The sequence below is a fragment of the Macaca fascicularis genome, chromosome 8, assembly GCF_037993035.2.
Source record: "Macaca fascicularis isolate 582-1 chromosome 8, T2T-MFA8v1.1".
Lineage (NCBI taxonomy): Eukaryota > Metazoa > Chordata > Mammalia > Primates > Cercopithecidae > Macaca > Macaca fascicularis.
The window spans coordinates 46386572-46407729 of record NC_088382.1 but is presented as its reverse complement, the minus strand read 5'-3'; the positions used below and the strand labels follow the sequence as shown (position 1 = coordinate 46407729).

Below are 21158 nucleotides of genomic sequence, written 5' to 3'. Positions count from 1 at the left end.
AAAAAATAAGAAATTAGCCAGGTGCAATAGCTCACATGTGCAGTCCCAGCTACTGGGGAGGCTGAGGTAGGAGAATCGCTTGAGCCCAGGAGCTTGAGGCTGCAATGAGCTGTGATCATGCTACTGCACTTCAGCATGGGCAGCAGAGCAAGATCCTGTCTCAAAAAAATAATAATAATACATTTTACAAAGAGTAGGCCAGCTGTTAAGTGACAGAGCCAATTTTTTTTTTTTTGAAATGGAGTCTCACCTTGTCACCCAGGCTGGAGTGCAGTGGTGTGCTCTCAGCTCACTGCAACCTCCGCCTCCCAGGTTAAAACGATTCTCCTGCCCCAGCCTCCCAAGCAGCTGGGATTATAGGTGCCTGCCACCATGCCCAGCTAATTTTTGTATTTTTAGTAGAGATGGGGTTTCACCATGTTGGCCAGACTGGTCTCAAACTCCTGACATCGTGATCCACCCACCTTGGCCTCCCAAAGTGCTGGGATTACAGACGTGAGTCACCACACCCAGCCCAGACAGAGCCAAAGATTTTAAACCTAGGTTTATCTTCAATCCCTGTGCTCAGTTCTGCATGATTAGTGGTTCATACAATAGTAAACACTCGAAGCCACTTTGATTTGTCCAGTCACTAGACCTAGTTTTTTATTGTTTCTGTTTAAACAGTTGTGTTCAAGATAGGGTCTTATTGCTCCCAAAATGTAGGAAATTTTCATATAGGGACTAATTTAAAATGTAGCATATAATCATCCTGTAAATTGTGTTGGCCCTTTTGTCTAACTTCATAGTATAGAATTATTAGATACAGTGTTATTTGTGCAGTTGGAGATGGCATATTTGGAACCCATACCATGTAATGGCAGGGTTTTCTGTACCTTGTGCTCTTTCAGTAATCCAGTCTCATCATTGCTTCATCCACTCATTCCAGTCTCTTCTTTAAGGTTTTCACTTAAGTAACTAACAAAGTATAAAACGCTTATTTCAGTTTTTAATCTTTTAATTTTCTATTGGAAATGCTAATCACCAGGCAAGTTATGAAAGATTGGGCAGGGAAAATTAAATGGGCATCAGAGAAGGTAGATACATTTCTCCTCTTGAACCTAATCCACGTGACACTCCTTTCCGACATTTGCTCTTGCTGTTCTTAAAACCTGAAGTGTCCTCCCTCCTGTTTTCTGCCTATCTAAATCTCATCTGTCCTATGAAGTTCAGTTCAAATCCTTTGTTCTCTACAAGTTACTCTCTAATGCATACTTCTCTGCACTCCTTTTTTGTATTTCTTCTTTTTTTTTTTTTTTTTTTTTTGTGAGACGGAGTCTCACTTTGTCACCCAGGCTGGAGTGTAGTGGCACAATCTGGGCTCACTGCAAGCTCTGCCTCCCGGGTTCATGCCATTCTCCTGCTTCAGCCTCCTGAGTAGCTGGGATTACAGGTGCCCGCTACCACCCCCAGCTAATTTTTTGTATTTTTTAGTAGAGATGGGGTTTCACCATGTTAGCCAGGATGGTCTCGATCTCCTGACCATGTTAGCCAGGATGGTCTCCACCTGCCTCGGCCTCCCAAAGTGCTGGGATTACAGGTGTGAGCCACCGCGCCCAGGCCTTTTTTTTTTTTTTTTTTTTTTTTTGAGACAGAGTTTCATTCTTGTTGCCCAGGCTGGAGTGCAATGGCGCGATCTTGGCTCACTGCAACCTCCGTCTCCTGGGTTCAAGCAATTCTCCTGCCTCAGCCTCCCAAGTAGCTGGGATTACAGGCATGCGCCACCAAGCCCAGCTAATTTCGTATTTTTAGTAGAGACAGGGTTTCTCCATGTTGGTCAGACTGGTCTCGAACTCCAGACCGCAGGTGATCTGCCTGCCTCGGCCTCCCAAAGTGCTGGGATTACAGGTGTGAGCCACTGTGCCTGGCCCTTTTTTTGTATTTCAAGTTAATATGACACAGTTGAAGATTTGCCTTCTACATTGATTTGAGTATGTCACCTGGGTCTCCTCAATTGGATTGCCATTGCTTGTTCTGAATTCTGAACACTTACTTGATCTGGAGGAATAAGGAACACAGGAGGGCTAAGCCAGGTTGCTCAGGCAAGAGCAAGAATACACAGAGGTTCCTGGAGGGAGAAGGGACACTAGTTCAGCACTTAGCACTTAGTTCAGATTCACAGTGGGACCTGGATAGTTGAAGATGCAGGTGTCCTACAAAAAAGAAAGTGGATTGGCTCCTTAAATACCAGACAGTGTTCAAAACTATTCCTTCACCTGTTATTGGCCTAAAGTTTGGTGCTTATACACTTGGCACACCTGTGCCTTCTTGAGGTCGCCAGACTCTGCCTTCAGGCTGTGTTGCCCATCTTCGGCTGGCTTGCTGCTTGTGAATACCTTCAAGCAGAAAAATCCAATCCCTCTAGTGCAAGAGTTGATTCGATTCTTGAACTGGACTATACACTTCATTAGGGCAGAGCATATAATCTTTTTGTGTCCTTTGATTCCTTGCTTGTACTATTTTTTTTTTTTTCTGAGATGGAGTCTTGCACTGTCACCCAGCTATAGTGCAGTGGTGTCATCTCAGCTCACTGCAACCTCTGCCTCCCAGGTTCAAGCGATTCTCCTTGCCTCAGCCTCCCAAGTAGCTGGGATTTATAGGCACCCGCCACCAAGCCCGGCTAATTTTTTTGTATTTTAGTAGAGACGGGGTTTTACTATGTTGGCCAGGCTGGTCTTGAACTCCTGACCTCATGATCCACCTGCCTCAGCCACCCAAAGTGCTGGGATTACAGGTGTGAGCCACCGTGCCTGGCCACTTGTACTATTAATACCTAATTACTATTAGTTAATACATTGATAATTTGGTTTTCTAAACTCTTTTAAAAGTTGTGTTTTGTAACATAGCAAATTTAGAACTGAAAATTTATGCTCTGATTTGTTGGTTGTTATATTTACAATGATGTTTAATTATTGTTTTATTTATATTACATAGGAAATATAATATTTTGTATGAAGCTTCATAGTATTAAGGCAGTTAATGTATACTTACTTTTGATTGTGTACAACTGTAGCTTAACTTGGAGGTTTTTTTTTTTTTGAGACAGAGTCTTGCTTTGTTGCCCAGGCAGGAGTGCAGTGACACGATCTTAGCTCACTGCAACCTCCAGCTCCCAGGTTCAAGCAATTCTCCTGCCTTAGCCTCCCAAGTAGCTGGGATTACAGGCGTGTGCCACCACACCTGGCTAAGTTTTGTATTTCTTTAGTAGAGATGGGGTTTCACCATGTTGGCCACGCTGGTCTCAAACTCCTGACCTCAAGTGATCCACCCACCTTGGCTTCCCAAAGTGCTGGGATTACAGGCGTGAGCCACCGTGCCCGGCCTTAATCTGGAATTTAAATTAAAACAATTTTAATGGCTAGGAGTTCTTACTAGATATGAATTTGCCTGAAGGTTGTCTGGATGAAGTAAAAAGTATTTTTAAATAAGGTGGTACTGTGAAAATATTTCAGATAGTTGAATCTTTCTGACGATATATGGACTTTAAAACCTCAATATTAATGGATTGTTTGTTTTGTTTTGTCTATTAGGTGCCTGCATTATTGCTTACTGGCGATACGGTTCATGGCTTGGGGCAATCAGTTGTCCAATCTGTAGACAAACGGTAATGTTTTGCGTGCAGAAAGCATAATTTATGCTATTTTGTACATTTTTATAGTTTTTGTATCTACATTTGGAATTATTCTTTTTAGCAGAACTTCATTTATCCAAATCTTCTTTGATGTTACTCTATTGTTTTTATTACTTTTTTTTTTTTTTTTTGAGAAAAGGTCTTGCAGTGCAGTGGCATGATCGTAGCTTCCTGCAGCCTCGACCTCCTGGGCCCAAGCAGTCCTTCCACCTTAGCTTCCTGAGTAGATGGGACTATAGGCATGTGCCACCATGCCTGGCTAATTTTTTTAATTTTTAGTAAAGATGAAGTCTCCCTGCATTGCCCAGGCTGGTCTCAAACTCCTGAGCTCAAGCAATCCTCCTGCCTCACCCTCCAAGGGTGCTGGGATTACAGGCTTGAGCTACCACGCCCAGCCCATGATTTTTTTTTAACTGTACCTGGCCCATGATTTTTCTTTTTAAACTGTCATTGAGATACCACTGAAAAAGGGAATCCTATTTGAAATCCTACAGTTGTAGTGAAAGACAACTGGTAAATGAATCCTTCCCAAAAATCCCAATAAAGTCTTTGTAGCAGTACCAGCAAAGGAATAACCAAACTACGTAATCAGACTTGAACATATATCCTCTACATACACTTGTTTTGAAAAAAATTTTTTTCCTTTTCAATTTATATTTAATCTGTCTTTTTCCAGTGAGGACCCAGATAGCTTTAAATGGTATATAATGACTTTTTTTAAATGTTTTGTTCCTTTTAGAGACATGGCCACATTGCATTGTCCAGAACAGCTTAAACCATGACAGTTAGCATCGAAGCCACCTCAGGAGGGAGGCAGTAAGTAAACATGAATGTGAGACTGAAATGTCACTGCAGATGAGACATGCCAAATTCTCTCCATTTCTTTGATAAACTGGAGAAATGAAATACTGAACAATTCTGAGAAACCAACAATCTCAGTTTTTAAGTATGACAACATAGGACATTTTATCAGTTATACACTGTTTTTCATAATTTCCTTTATATTTATTTTTCATTTAAAATAAAAAACAGGCTGGGCGCAGTAGCTCATGCCTGTAATCCCAGCACTTTGGGAGGCCAAGGCAGGAGGATTACTTGAAGCCAGGAGTTCGATACCAGCTTGGGCAACAAAATGAGATTTCATCTCTACAAAAAAATTTTTAAAATAAAATTAGCCAGGTGTGGTGGTATATACCTATAGTCCCAGCTACTTGGGAGGCTGAAGTGGGGGGATTGCTTGAGCTCAGGAGGTTGAGGCTGCAATGAGCTATGATCATGGGACTGCACTCCAGCCTGGACAATAGAACCAGATTATATCACTAAAAAAAAAGTATTCCTCCACTTAACCCGTGGGTGGAATGTTCACACACACACACACACACACACACACACACACACTCTCTCTCTCTCTCTCTCTCTCTCTCTCTCTCTCTCCTTTGGCCTTTATTGTAGCTGTCTGTTTCCCCTCAACTGCCCTCTTATTTTGGTGTAAAGAGGGAGGTCCAAGTCATTTTCTTACCATTCTTGCTTCTACATTCCCAAATTCTGCCTCTTTCATATTTTACTTGTGGTCACATGGTCAGGAGGAAAACTGATGTTTCTGTCTGCCTCTCTGGCTGATTTGATGTGTGACACAAGGCAATCAACATTGAAGCTTATGGCCGGGCGTGGTGGCTCACACCTGTAATCCTAGCACTTTGGGAGGTTTGAGGCGGGCAGATCACGAGGTCAAGAGATCGAGATCATCCTGGCCAACATAGTGAAACCCAGTCTCTATTAAAAATACAAAAATTAGCTGGGCATGGTGGTGCACACCTGTAGTCCCAGCTACTCGGGAGGCTGAGGCAGAAAAATCACTTGAACCCGGGAGGTGGAGGTTGCAGTGAGCCGAGATCGTGCCACTGCATTCCAGCCTGGAGACAGAGCGAGACTCCATCTCAAAAAAAAAATTAAAAAAAAAAAAAAAAAAAATTGAAGCTTATTTGCCAGTACCACCTCTTGGCATCTTTTGCTCTCAGTAAGCAATATCCAAACCAAGGAGTAGGTCTGACATTACAAAAATAGTTCCAGGCCCTCCCCCTTCTTGGTTCTGCCCATGGCTTTTCATAGGGCATGTGTACAGTAGCCGGTGGTATCCTGTGTACCATCCATAAATTGACTAGAGGCTCAGAAGGTCGAGATAAAGTTGTCTTAATATCATAGCTCTTGGTTCTCTAAGCGAAGAGTAATTCATCCTGGAGGCAAGATAGATGGCAAATGCTTGTTCTACCTCCTGTTTTCAGTAGGCCCCTTTAGTAAATGGTCATGGAAATAACAATACACAGGCCTTTGACTGGAACACACTCACTGCTTCTCCCCTTGAATATGTGTACACCAACCACAGTCCTACCACTGTTTCCAGGCTTAGCTCAGTATCAGGCTTTCTGACCACCCCAGAAAGAAGAGATCCTCGCTCTCACAGCAGCATTCTTGCACCTGCCCCAGGGCCATGTAAGGCTGTCAGCCAGGTCTGCGTCCCCTTTCATTGTGGGTGCTGTAGTCACCCTGAAGCAGGCTTGTGTCTTCATTTTTTTGGCATACCTAGCACTTAGCAGAGTGCCTGCCCCGCCATAGGTGTTCCATTAATGTGTATTGAAAGAATGCATTTTCATTAACAAATTTGTGAAGGAACCGATGGCTGCACCTGCTGTTCTCACCACCTTCTGTGCTTAGTCACACCTTCATTTAGCTGTTTGGAAAGCATGTAAGCAGTGGGAAGCCTTGGTTTTACAGCTGAACTGAGGAAGGATAAAACAACAACTAAATGATTTAAAACTAAATCGGCCACCACTCCTTCTTTTATGTCATCATACAATCATTAGTGACCATTTTCTGTAGGGGTGCTACATCCTAAAGTGTATTTATTTTTCAAGGTACTGTTTCACTGTCAGATTACCCCAGTATGGTCCTGGGACATTTGTATATCCTTGTTACCACAACCATGAAGGAAGCATGGTTAAATGTATTATGTTATATAACAATATCAAAAATTTCTTTTTTTTTATTTTAGTAGGAATTGGTGTTTGAGAGCTGGTCCCTGCAATAACATAATCTTTATATTATGGTTGGTAGCATTCAAAGATCTTTCAAATACCAGTAAGAATAACCAATCATTATTTTAATACTGAAAAAAAAAGTAATTTTTTTGTCTTAAAGTGACAGTTATATATTGTATGTCACTTTCCTCCTGAATGTTTTCTCATCATTCTTGCATCTTCAAATATCTGTCAGCCCAATTAGAGAACTACTGAATTTATCCCTAGTGTGGACAGGAAACTATTAGACCAGTAGTTGGATATGGTGCCTGTTTTATCTTATAGGAGTTCAAATTCTATGCTGCACTGGATTTTATTGCAAAGCAGTTACTTACTCCCCTCCTCCAGGTTGCCTTTATTTAAAAATGAGTGAAATATAAATATAGAAGCCTTTACCATTCTATTGAATAATAACACAAAATGAAAAACATAATGATGCAGAAAGTTGAAATATTTTTTTTTTCTGTAATATACAGGTAACCTTACTCCTAACGGTATTTGGTGAAGATGATCAGTCTCAGGATGTTGTGAGATTGCATCAGGATATTAATGATTATAACCGGAGATTCTCAGGGCAACCCAGATCTGTAAGTAATGCTAAAGCATGTTCAAAGTTAGAGGAAGACACATTTCTTCTCTTTTGTAAAGTGAGGTTTACCAACAAGTATTCTTTGACTATGAAAAATCTTGGCCAGGCACAGTGGCTCACGCCTGTAATCCTAGCACTTTGGGAGTCCAAGGCAGGTGGATCACTTGAGCCCAGGAGTTTGAGACCAGCCTGGGCAACATGATGAAACCCCATCTCTATAAAAAATGCCAAAAAATTGGCCAAGAGTGTTGGCACATGCCTGTAGTCCCTGCTTCTTGGAAGGCTGAAATGGGAGGATCACCTGAGCCCAGGAGGTCAAAGCTGTAGTGAGCCATGATCGCATTATTGCACTCCCACCTGGGTGGCAGAGTGAGACCCTTTCTCAGAAAACAAGAAAAGAAAAAGAAAAAAAATATATCATTATATGTGTTCGGTCAAGTTTTTACCTTCATTGCTGCCAATCACTATGTTACAGCTTTCCCAAGGACTACAATTTTCTTTCTTAAATAACAAATAGCATTATAAAAATTTTTATGAAAGAAAAACTAGCAGAAAAGCAATAGAAAAAATTAGAGGGAAATAGAAAATTATTTACTTCTATGTGATACTAAAACACCGTTTGTTTTTTGAGAAAAGTTACAACTGAAAACTTCAACAGTTTCACAGTTACGGTTTATTCTATTTGCCCTAGCCCCGTTTGAAATGTTCCCTTAAAAAATTCCAGGTTGGGGCCGGGCATGGTGGCTCATGCCTGTAATCCCAGCACTTTGGGAGGCCGAGATGGGCGGATCACAAGGCAGGAGATAGAGACTATCCTGGCTAACACGGTGAAACCCTGTCTCTACTAAAAATGCAAAAAAATTAGCCGGGTGTGGTGGTGGGTGCTGGTAGTCCCAGCTACTTGGGAGGCCAAGGAAGGAGAATGGCGTGAACCCAGGAAGTGGAGCTTGCAGTGAGCCGAGATTGCGCCACTGCACTCCAGCCTGGGCAACAGAGCGAGATTCCATCTCAAAAAAAAAAAAAAAAAAAAAAAATTCCAGGTTGGCCGAGTGCGGTGGCTCACACCTGTAATCCCAGCACTTTGGGAGGCCAAGGTGGGTAGATCACCTGAGGTCAGCAGTTCGAGACCAGCCTGGCCAACATGGTGAAACCCTGTCTCTACTAAAAATGCAAAAATTAGCTGGGTATGGTGGCTTGCGCCTGTTGTCCCAGCTACTCAGGAGGCTGAGGCAGGAGAATCACTTGAACCCAGGAGGCAGAGGTTGCAGTGAGCTAAGATCGTGCCACTGCACTCCAGCCTGGGCAACAGAGTGAGACTCCATGTCAAAAAAAAAAAAAAAAGTTTGGAGGGATATGTTTATATGTCATCTTAGCTATTTAAAAGCAGAACACTGTACAGATAACCTTTCTTCCCCTTACCCTAGAAGTATTTGATAAATCAAAACCTAGCACATTTTACTGACTCATTCTTGTTTTATCAAAATCTAACACATTCTTAGAAATGTAAAACTGAATAAGTACTTCAAAAACTAGAATGTACTAAATCCAAATTTATATGGACAGCCCAGACCTCTCCTCTCTGAGCTCCAGACTCTGTAGATCCAACGCTTCACTTCCATTTCAGCATGGGTGCTCCACAGGCATCTCTAACTTAACATGTGGAGTATTTAGCTGATTCCCTCCTTGACATAGTCTATTCTTTTCTCATTTTTTATTTCCTCCTCTTCTTCATTCCTCTCACCTGATCTATAAGTAATCCTATCTTTTCTTTCTATTTTTGGGGTATCCTATTATTTTTACTGCATCAACATATTCTTGCTGGCAGGGCACAGTGGCTCATGCCTGTAATCCCACTACTTTGGGAGACTGAGGCAGGCAGATCACTTGAGCTCAGGGGTTTGAGACCAGCTTGGGCAACTTAGCAAGACCTCATCTGTACCAAAAAATACAAAAATTAGTCAGGCATGGTAGTGTGCACCTGTAGTCTCAGCTACTTGGGAGGCTGAGGTAGAATTGCTTAAGCCCGGGAGGCAGAGGTTGCAATGAGCCAGGATCACGTCACTGCACTCCAGCCTGGGTGATAGAGTGAGACCTTGTCTCAAAAAGAACAAAAATGTCTTGACTGTGTTGTTGTTGTTGTTGTTGTTTGAGACAGGGTCTCACTCCTTCCCAGGCTGGAGTGCAGTGGTGCAATCACGTCTCACTGCAGCCTCAACCTTCCAGGCTCAGGCCATCCTACCGCCTCAGCCTCCCAAGTAGCTGGAACCACAGGGGTGCGTCACCACACCTGGCTAATTTTTTGTAGAGACTAGGTTTTGCCATGCTGCCCAGGATGGCCTCGAACTCCTGGGCTCAAGCAGTCCACCCCCTCAGCCTCCCAAAGTGCTGGGATTACAGGTGTGAGCCACCGTGCCCAGCCTGTGTCCACTTCTTTCAATCACTGTAGACATTGTACCGGTCCAGCCCTGTCATCTCTGCTCACAGCAACCACAGTGGCCTCCTCACTTCTACTTTTTTCCCTGCCACAGCAGCCTGATAAATATTTTCTGGACATAAATGAGACCATGATGCTCTTGTGTTTGAAAACTTCCATTTTGTTTGTTTGTTTTGAGGCTTGAGTGTGGTGGCGCAATCTTGGGTCGCTTGCAACCTTTGCCTCCTCGGCTCAAGCCATCCTCCCACCTCAGCCTCCCAAGTAGATGGGACTACAGGTGCATGCCACCACAACCCAGCTAATTTTTATATTTTTTGTAGAGATGGGGTTTCCCCGTGTTGGCCAGGTTGGTCTTAAACTCCTGGGCTCAAGTGGTCCTCCCGCCTTGGCCTCCCAAAGTGGTGGGATTACAGGCATGAGCCACCACTTGTGGCCCAATGTCTTTGAATGTTCCAACTCCTTACTGTGGCTTACAAGGCGCCACAGAATCTGGTCCTTCCTCCCTTTCCAAATTTCTGTTAACCGCCTCAATCACCACCCTGCAGCCACCCTGCTGTATGCTCTCAGCACACACACAAACTCCTTCCACCTTAAGGCTGTCACACCTGACACTTCCTCTGCATGAAATGCTTGTCCTTCTGCTCTCATGGTGATTTCCCAGTCTTTAGATGACAACTATCTTTTTTTTTTTTTTTTTATACTTTAAGTTCTATGATACATGTGCATAACGTGCATGTTAGTTACATATATATACTTGTGCCATGTTGGTGTGCTGCACCCATCAACTCGTCCTTTACATCAGGTATAACTCCCAAGTAGACCCTTCTTGGAGAAGCTTTCCCTGCTCTGTGGCTGCCCTCTGTACCTTTCCTTCATGGCGTTTATCATAGACAGCACTCAATTCTTGTTCGTTATCTTTCTCTCAGTAAACTAAAAGCTTCATAAGGGTAAGGTCCATTTTTATTTATTTACCATTGCCAAGTTTATTTATTCACCAGTGCCAAATTCAGTGCCTTAATGTGTGTTGAATAAATGAATGAATTACTGTTAAGGTAAGAATTGATACTGCTGCTCCCAGCCGAATATATTAAGCTATGCAGATGCTTCAGTGTTAAACAGACATGTGCTCATGCTCCATTGTTCCTTGTTCTGTGAGGTCGTGTACATTTCAGGGCATAGAGTTTCAACTGTTATGAATGATAATGGGTAGATTTACCCATTTTTCATTAAGCAGTAAAAAAACTTAATCTAATCATGTTGTCCTCCATAATTATTTGGGAGCCTCTTCTGCCATTTTGATCCAGCAATTTTTTTTTTACATATCCTCTGATGACATCAATAGGATGGTTCTTTAAAAATGCAACCTGTTTCAAATTTAAGAGCTACCACTGAACTTTAAAAAGTCATTTAACATTTTTCTTTTCATTTCTTTTCTTTTTGAGAGAGTCTCGCTCTGTTGCCCAGGCCAGAATGCAATGGCGTGATCTCAGCTCACTGCAACCTCTGTCTCCTGGGTTCAAACAATTCTCATATTTCAGCCACCTGACTAGCTGGGATTACAGGTGTGTGCCACCATGCCCAGCTAATTTTTGTATGTTAGTAGAGATGGGTTTTTGCCCTGTTTGCCAGGCTGATCTCAAAACTCTTGGCTTCAAGCAGTCTGCTAGCCTTGGCCTCCCAAAGTGCTGGGATTACCAGTGTGAGCCACGGCATCCGGCCTTTAAAATTTTTCCTTCATATTTTTAAAATGTGAAGCATACTATTACTCAATTATTATTTTTTGTGTCAGATATTTAATGAGTAAAAAAGCCTGGTATGTGATGAAATTATAACAGAATAAAGGCATTTAGCTCTTTAATATTCTGCCTCCTTCAAATTTGGAGTAAGTTTATGCAGAAACATTTCTTACTAAACCATTTCATATTTCTTGTCAAATTATTAAAGATTTTGTATAAATGATGATACTATATTACAAGTGAACAAAATAGCTCTGAAAAAGGACAGAAAGGTATTCAAAAGACATGCTGGCTGTTTGTTAGAGTATCTAAAGTCATTTATTATAAACTTTGTGAAAGTGGTAAGGCTATTTTGCTTTAGATATTAGTTCTTCCACAGAACATAGGAAGTGATTATGAAACAACCATTCTTGTACTTTGGTGATCATTGTTCCAAAAGGAGTCACAAGATGGTTTTCTCTTGGTCTGGGGGTTTAAAAAACTATTTTCTCCTCACTTGCTCAGTTCTTTGTGTTTTTGTCTCTGTCTCCCTCTCAACTTATTTGGCACTTGTTACATAAAACGCCTATCTAGAGTTTGGGTGTATGACTGTTAACACAGAATGTTAAACATAGCAGAGGAATGACCAGAGGAAGTGATTCGCTGGAAGGAATCAGTTTCACTGCTATTCTTAAACTATTTAAACCTTCAAAGTTCCTATGTCTTTAATATATAATCACTTCTATATTGTCTGGCAAGTTATAAAGGTCTTTCATACACAGTATCTCTTTTAGTTATTTTTTTCTTTTGAATTTTCGTTCTTAACAGTCCTTGCACATACTCAGTTAGTTGTTGAATTATCTCTAGTAGGTTAAGCAACTGTTCCTAAGATCACCTGGCTAATAAGTGATTGATTTTGAATTCAAACCCAGATCTGTCTGACTTTAAAGCTGAGACTTACGCTCAAGTCTCAGACTCTAATCCTGTGCACTAGGTTCTTTGGTTTATTTTACTAACAAATCAGATGTTACTTGAGGTTTGCATTACTTTATCCCATATTTTAAGCTTGATGACACTTTAGTTGCTTTTCAGTTATCTGCAGTAAGATCTATTCTGTAAGAACTAGTATTCAAAGAGCTATTTTTAAATACAACGCATAATTTAAAAATATGTTCAATCAATGTGTAACTCATTAATTCATCTTAACTAATCTTAACAATGTTTACACATAGTAAGAAAATTACATTATTTTGAAACCTGACACATTAGATGCTAAATCATAATATTTGTTTTTCCTTCTACCAGATTATGGAGAGAATTATGGATCTACCCACTTTACTGAGGCATGCATTCAGGGAAATGTTTTCAGTCGGGGGCCTTTTCTGGATGTTTCGCATCAGAATAATACTTTGTTTAATGGGAGCTTTTTTCTATCTTATATCTCCTCTAGATTTTGTACCTGAAGCCTTGTTTGGAATCCTAGGCTTTCTAGATGATTTCTTTGTCATCTTTTTATTGCTTATCTACATCTCTATTATGTATCGAGAAGTGATAACCCAAAGGCTAACCAGATGAAAAAAAAAAAAAAACTGAGTTTACTAGGCTATCTGAGCTAACGTAGAACATCAAACAGAAGGACCCATGGCAGTATAAAGCAATGAAGTAATGGAGTATTATCTCACAAATATAAAACCACTATAAGACAAACATTTGATTATCATTTGACAAATGCCTAGGAATATATAACTGGAATTTTCACATGTTGCAAGTTCTAATACTAAGTTTAGAATTATAATGATCTACAATTGTATCTTGATTCTATGTTGTCTGGAAAAAATAAGGAATTATATAAAAAGGGATGCTTTTATATATTTTTCTTTTCCCCAGAATTACTTAGATTAATTGGATGTATAGTAAAATATTGTTAAATGTCAGTTTATCTACCTTATCCTTCTCAGTGGGTACCTATGTGATAATATATAGCTGTGAAACTCATCTAAATATTTTTGTTACAATAAAATATTATATACTATTGGGGAAAATTCAGTATTTCTTTTAGTGCTAGCTAAGTTTTGTGCATTTGGAGCAGTTCTGCTTTTTCATTCTGGTATAATTATTTGTTATCAGCTGAAACTGAAAGAAGAAACTTGAACTTCATACTTCAATATCATATTTTAGTTTACAGAACATATTTTAATCAATAGAAGAATTAAGATGAAAAACATGGCCGGGCGGGGTGTTTCACACCTGTAATCCCAGCAGTTTGGGAGGCCAAGGCAGATGGATCATGAGGTCAGGAGATTGAGACCATCCTGGCTAACACAGTGAAACCCCGTCTCTACTAAAAACACAAAAAATTAGCAGGGCGTGGTGGCCGGCGCCTGTAGTCCCAGCTACTCAGGAGGCTGAGGCAGAAGAATGGCGTGAAACTGGGAGGCGGAGCTTGCAGTGAGCCGAGATTGCAGCACTGCACTCCAGCTTGGGCGACAGGGTGAGACTCCATCTTAAAAAAAAAAAAAAAAAAGATGAAAAACATTTATCTCCAGTCAGCACACTTGATGTTCACAGTTAGACATTTAAACGAGCTCATCCTTTCATAGTAGATATAAAAGTAATTTGTAAAGGGAAGATTGTTTTAGGAACCTGGGCGATGCTGCAAACAGAGTAGCCTGAGGCATTTCTGAGGAAGGTGGATTTGAGCATCAAGCCCATAGGAAGGTACTGGGAACAGTATCTACATTTGACAAAAGAAATTACTGGTTAGCTATAGCAACAGATTGGACAAACTTGGTTAGTTTTCTGTTGTCAGAAATTTTTATAGTATTGTCTCAGGAAGGCAACACACAGCTCAGATTCATGTCTTGAGCCAAACAAGTGAATATATCTGAGAAGACTCAATACCACATGGTATTGGGAGATCTTACTCACTTTGGCTGGTGTTGGTCATTACTGAATGTATAACAGCAGGATATGACGGGATGCCCAGGAGTCAGTGTTAGCATTGTCATCTGAGATCACTGCTATTAATATCATCCATTAATTTATTAGTGAGCTTCACTATATGCAGACTGGGAGATAAGAAGAAAATCTGTCACATTCTGTCTAGTTAATCAGATCAGCTACCAATTAATGAGATTCTGAATTAAATATCAGTATGTGTTTTTCTAATTTGGACCTAGGACAGAGCTGTTGCTTGTCATAGAGAAAGACAATAATGCTTAAACATAGCACACTATAATTAAAGCAGTTACTCACATACTTTTCATTTTATCCTTTGGACAATTTTGTGAGGAACGCTGGGCACCAACTTCCCTTTCATAGATAAAATCCCTATGCTATTGATGAAAGTGTTTTTGAATGAAGTCATACAACAAATAACTGATCAAAGTGGCATTAAACCAAAATCTTTTAGTAGGACTCCTGCATAGAATGTTTAGATAGACGTGGAAGTTGTTAAGAGGAACGGCAAGAAAGAAACTGGTTCTTTGGAAGTCTTTCATGCTACATTATACCTCCATCAGAGTAAGACAGCTTAGGCACTCCTAAGAGGAAAGGTCTGTGGAGATGACACCTGAAGATTGCATGAATCCGAATTCTACACTTCCAAATCAAATAGGTAAAAGGGTAGTATACATCACAGAAAATGCTTGCTGTCACCAACTTGAAAAGCAAATGAGTAGGAGTTTGTCACACTGCCACATACCAGGCTGAAAATGCATTTCCTACCAGTTATACATTTGGTGTGGGGGAATGGTGATGTCATTTTTTGACAGCATTTTATTTGTGTGCATGCGTTCTGCTCCAAGTGTCACAATTCTGGTTACAATAATTATAATATTTGGAGTTACTACTAAGACTTTCCTGAAAGAGGTGTACTGTACCAAATTTTGTAACGTAAAAAAAATACTAAATGATCTTAAGCTTACTAAATTGTGAAAAGGATACGTGCTAACATCTCAGAACTTTAGGCCTGCTTATTGTCATCTTTACCGATCTCTGATCATAAATGCAGAAGGGATCTGAGAGTTTTTAAAGCAAGTAGAGTCAATCAGTGTTTTGAACATTATAGTAATACTTCTGTGATTCAGAGTTAGATCATATAAATCAAAGTAACAATTTGGATTTTTTTTAAACAACAGTATCATAACTGTCATAAAACAGATGGTCCAACCCCAGGAGCAGACAATAACTTGGGCAGCTCTGTGGGGAATAAGATGGGGAAAACAACTGTTCTAACTGCCCACTAGAACAGTGGTTTCAACTACTACAATTCTCAGTGTTTGAGAGGTACAAGGGAAGAAAGGACTGTGTGGATCCCTTGTGGCTATGCAGATACCTACCTCACAGAGTTGTTGTAGAAGACTGGTGGTTTGGTTCAAACCTTGTGATTAAAGAGTTTGTCAAGCATTTTATTCTTTTGAATAAAAGCAACATATATAAAAAATTTTAAAGATGTTATTTTTCTGTTTCTTTAACATTTGTTTGCTTTCAGAACTCCTGAAAGAGCATTCAGTATAATGGGTGCAATGGCTTTCGTTATCACTAATGGACATCCAATATCTCATCACATTTCTAATTAATTTTGTTAGGTTTTTTATTTTGTTTGTTTGTTTGTTTGTTTGGTCAGAGACAGGACCTCACTGTGTTGCCCAGGCTGGAGTGCAGTGGCACAATCATAGCTCACTGCAGCCTCGAATTCCTGGGCTCAAGTGATCCTCCTGTCTCAGCATCCCAAGTAGCTGGGACTATAAGTGTGTGCCACCCTACCTGGCTAATTGAAAAAAAAAAAAAAAAAGGTTTGTAGATGCATGGTCTGACTGTGTTTCCCAGGCTGATCTCAAACTCCTGGGCTCAGCCCTTCAAAGTGCTGGGATTACAGGTGTGAACCACCATGCCCAACGCTGAAAATTATTTTTCTATTAAGCAAATAAATTAATTTGCAGACCACAGTGAAAATTTAGTCACAGGGATATTTTACAAAGAAAAATTCAACATTCAGTTCAATGCAACAAATTTTGTTTTAAATTGTATGTAATTTGGCTGGGCACAGTGGCTCACACCTGTAATCCCAGCACTTTGGGAGGCCAAGGTGGGAGGATCACAAGGTCGGGAGTTTGAGACCAGCCTGGCCAACATAGTGAAACCCTGTCTCTACTAAAACACAAAAATTAGCCGGGTGTGGTGGCATGCGCCTGTAGTCCCAACTACTTGGGAGGCTGAGATGGGAGAATCACTTGAACCTGGAAGGCAGAGGTTGCAGTGAGCTGAGATCACGCCATTGGACTCCAGCCTGGGTGACAGAGTGAGACTCCGTCTCAAAAATAAATTTAAAAAAAAATGAATAAATAAATTATATGTAATTCACCATACCAATGATAAGTTTACCATTTTGAAATAAGGAAATATAAGGATTATATTCAACAGGTAATAAAAGTATATATTTCATTTCCAAGTTACGGATCACTGGAAGACAGGAAACAAGAAAAGGGAACGAGGAAGAGAACTTGGCTGAGGGACGCTACACTGACCAGTTTCATTCTAGATGGATTAATGATCACAGACACCAACAGGGCACCCTGCTGGCAGGCGATCCTTGGGTGCTGTTTGAGTGGCTTGTGCCCCCAGCTTCTCTGAACTATAAGTCTTATACGTTCATTCTCTTCTGACATTCCTGCACCTCCCAGGTGACAACCTAGTTTTCCTAAATCACTTCTCCCCCGCCAAGGCCTTTACTTTGCTGACGGAAATAGTTCCCTTTTTATTAAAGGCTGTTTGCATCTCAGTAAAAGGAACCACCATCCATCCATTAGCTCAAGCCAGGCCAGCATGGTGGCTCACACCTATCATCTCAGCACTTTGGGAGGCCAAGGCAGGAGGATCACTTGAGTCCAGGAATTTGAGACCAGCCTGGGCAACATAGTGAGACCCCGTCTCTACAAATAAAATTAGCCAGATGTGGTGGTGCATGCCTGTGGTCCTAGCTACTCCAGAGGCTGAAATGGGAGGATCACTTGGGCCCAGAAGTGAAGGCTGCATGAGCCTTGTGGCTTGCACCACTGCAGTCCAGCCTGGGCGACAGGAGATCCCATCTCAGAACAAAACGCTAAAGCCAGAAATGCAAGCTTAAGTCTGTGTTAATATCTGAATCACTCTCTTATTTTCTCTCTTTTTTTTTTTTTTTTTTTTTTGAGACAGTCTCACTCTGTCACCCAGGCTGGAATGCAATGGCACAATCTCAGCTCACTGCAACCTCCGCCTCTTGGGCTCAAGCAATTCTCCTGCCTCAGTCTCCTGAGTAGCAGGGACTACAGGTACCCACCACCACACCCAACTAATTTTTGTATTTTTAGTAGAGACGGGGTTTCACCATGTTGGCCAGGCTGGTCTTGAACTCCTGACCTCCGGTAATCCGCCAGTCCCGGCCTCCCAAATTGCTGAGATTACAGGCTGAGCCACTGTACCCAGCCTCCTCTCTTACTGTTATAACCATCTATCAACAAGCCCTGGCATTTCTACCATTGACATGTCGATTCCCATCACTCTATACCCTCTGCCACCACCACGGTCCAAGGAGAGTTCTGTGTGTCCAGGAGCCCAGTGGGGGCTGTGGTGGTAGAGCCCAGGGAGCTGGGAGGGGAACATGAAGTGAGGCTGAAGAAGCAGGAAGACTGTTGATTTGGATTTAAGTGCAGTGGGAAGACATGATCTAACAAACATTTTTAAAAGGTCATCTGACTACCGTGTGTAGGGTTCATCAGAGGAGAGCAGCCGTGCAAGTGAGCAGACCCATTAAGAGGCTGTTGTGTGCCTGGACACACAGAACTCTCCTGCCTGAACAGTCAGACGCAGGTCAGGGCCTCAGCATATACCCCATGACTGAATGCTCCCTTCAGCCTCACCACTTTTATTCTTCACATTGCTAGACTGTGTTTCCATCCTTTGGTTCTCAGGTTAAATGTTCCCTCCTCACCCAGACTATCCAATCACTCCAACAAAGGCGGCAGTGACCCTCCCCTCCCCTTACCCCGGGGCACTCTGAGGCATTCAGACATCTCAGCACAGCATCATTGTATTGACATTTTAATTGTCTGTCTGCCTCTCACTAGAATACAAGTTCTATGAAAATGTTATGACAATGTTAGTTTTGCCCACCTGGATATTCGCGATGTACCGTCACGCCTGCCACCACAGTAGTGCTCAACACCTAAAGATTAATAAATAAAGCAAGGGAAAGACAGGAAAGGGCAGAAGACAAGGAAAGATCACTTCTTACTCCGTCGTGGCTGCCGCCCAGGTCTAAGCCACCCTCATTTCTCACCTAAAGGATCACAGCGACCTTCCGGGCAGTCTCCCAGGCCCCAAGTGCCTGGCTACCTACATGCAACGCAGCCCAATGATCATCTCAGGTGTGACTGCTGGAAAGCCTGCTCTCCCTTTCTCAGAGAGTAAAGGTAAAGTCCTCACGCCAGCCTGCAAGGCCCCACATGACTTTGGTCGCTCATTTCTCTCTAACTTCATCTCACATTTGTCCCCACAGCTCACTCTGCTCCAGCCACCCAGTCCTCCTTGCTGTCCTTTGAGCAGGCCAAGGATGCCCAGCCTCAGGAGCTCTGCCCTGGGCAGTCCCTCTGACTGCCAGGCTCCCCCGCCCGGGGCATCCTTACAGTCAACTCTCACCAACTCCAGATCTTTGCACAATAGCCATTTCCTCTGTTAGGCCTGTCCTGTCCACCATAAGGCAACCTGCAACTCCCTCAGCCCACAGAGCACCTCTCACCGGCTAACATACTCTGTGGTCACATGTTTGCTATCTGCCTCCCTAATCCCACAAGAATATTAGCTCTCTGAGGGTAGAAATCGCCTTCACTAATGTATCCCAAGCCCCCAGAACTATGCATGCAGCATAGTCAGTAACTATTTGTTGAATCAATTAATGAGAAAACAATTTCAGGGAACTATAAGTTGAAATACACTTTTTCAGTTCACAATGTTATCCATTCTGACATTTATCAGACACATGCACAGAGGACCTCAGAGATATGCCCAGTGGCCTCAATACCCATGGTAATGCTAATAAACTACTATTCTGGTATTTTGATACCGGCAGACCTCATTTTATTGTACTTTGCTTTATTGATTTTTGCAGATATTGTACTTTTTACAAACTGAATGTTTGTGGCATCACTGCTTCCAGCAAGTACGTTGGCACCATTTTTCCAGCAGCACGTACTCAAGTCATGTCTCTTTGTCACATTTTGGTAATTCTTGCAATATTGCAAACTTTCTCATTATTATTATAGCTGTTATGGTGATCCGTGATCAGTGATCTTTGATGTTACTACTGATCTTTGTTTTGGAGTGCTACAAACTGCACCCACTTACGGTGAGCTTAATTGATACAAGGTGTATGTGCTCTCACTGACTGGCTATCCCCTAGACTCACTCTCCTTGGGCCTCCCTATTCCCTGAGACACAACAACATTGAAATTAGGCCAATTAATAACCTTACCAATGCCCACTAAGTCCTCGCTAAGATTCTTACTTTCAATCATAAGGTAGAAATGATCAAGCGTGGTGAGGAAGGCATGTTGAAAGCCATGACATGCTGAAAGCCAGGCCTCCTGTGCCAAACAGCCAAGTTGTGAATGTAAAGGAAATTTTTTTTTTTTTTTTTAACACAGAGTCTCGCTCTGTCGCCCAGGCTGGAGTGCAGTGGCACTATCTTGGCTCACTGCAACCTCCACCTCCCGGGTTCATGCCATTCTCCTGCCTCAGCCTCCCGAGTAGCTGGGACTACAGGAGCTTGCCATCATGCCCGGCTAATTTTTGGGTTGGTTTTTTTTTTTTTTTTTTTTTTTGTATTTTTAGTAGAGACGGGATTTCACTGCGTTAGCCAGGATGGTCTCCGTCTCCTGATCTTGTGATCTGCCCACCTCAGCTTCCCAAAGTGCTGGGGTTACAGGTGTGAGCCACCGCACCTGGCGTAAAGGAAAAATTCTTGAGGGAAATTAGAAGTGTTAGTCCAGTGAACACACGAATGATAAAAAAGCTAAGCAGCCTTAATGCTGATATGGAGAAAGTTTAAATAGGCCGGGTGCCATGGTTCACACCTGTAATCCCAATACTTTGGGAAGCCAAAGTGGAAGGATCACTTGAGGTCAGGAGTTCGAGACCAGCCTGGCCAACATGGTGAAACCCAGTCTCTATTGAAAATATAAAAATTAGCTGGGTGTGGTGGTGCGCACCTATAATCCCAGCTACATGGGTGGCTAAGGCAGGAGAATCGCTTTAACCTGGGAGGTGGGGGTTGCAGTGAGCAGAGATTACGCCACTGCACTCCAGTCTGGACTACAGAGCGAGACTTGGTCTCAAAAAGAAAAAAGTTTAAATGGTCTTCCCGTAAACCAAATCCCTAACCACACCCCCCCCCCCAACTCTGTTCAATTTTGCGAAGGCTGAGAGAGGTGAGGAAACTGCAGAACAAAATTGGAAGCTAGCAGAGGTCGGTTCAGGAGGTTTAAGGCAAGAAGCCATCTCCATAACATAAAAGTGCAAAGTGAAGCAGCAAGTGCTGATGGAGAAGCTGCAGCGAGTTTTCCAGAAGATCCAGCTCAGATAATTAATGAAGGTGGCTACACTAACAGCAGATTTTCAATGTAGATAGAATGGCTTCTAT

At 41.9% G+C, this 21158-nt stretch overlaps 1 protein-coding gene across 12 annotated transcripts in view; it reads left to right on the top strand.

Annotated features, from left to right (window-relative positions):
• Positions 1–15926, top strand: part of RNF170 (ring finger protein 170) — a 47277-nt gene extending 31351 nt beyond the window's left edge. For 7 of the 12 annotated variants that reach the window (XM_045398210.3, XM_073998747.1, XM_005563234.5 and 4 more), the window contains 3 exons: positions 3570–3643; positions 7221–7331; positions 12788–15926. In XM_045398210.3, the coding sequence (XP_045254145.1) occupies positions 3570–3643; positions 7221–7331; positions 12788–13057 (455 nt within the window). In that variant the 3' untranslated portion in view covers positions 13058–15926. Of the gene's footprint in view, positions 1–3569; positions 3644–4409; positions 4487–7220; positions 7332–12787 lie in introns of all 12 variants that reach the window. The other 5 variants (XR_012416411.1, XR_012416408.1, XR_012416409.1 and 2 more) reach the window with 4 other exon arrangements.
• Positions 15927–21158: the final 5232 nt, after the last annotated feature.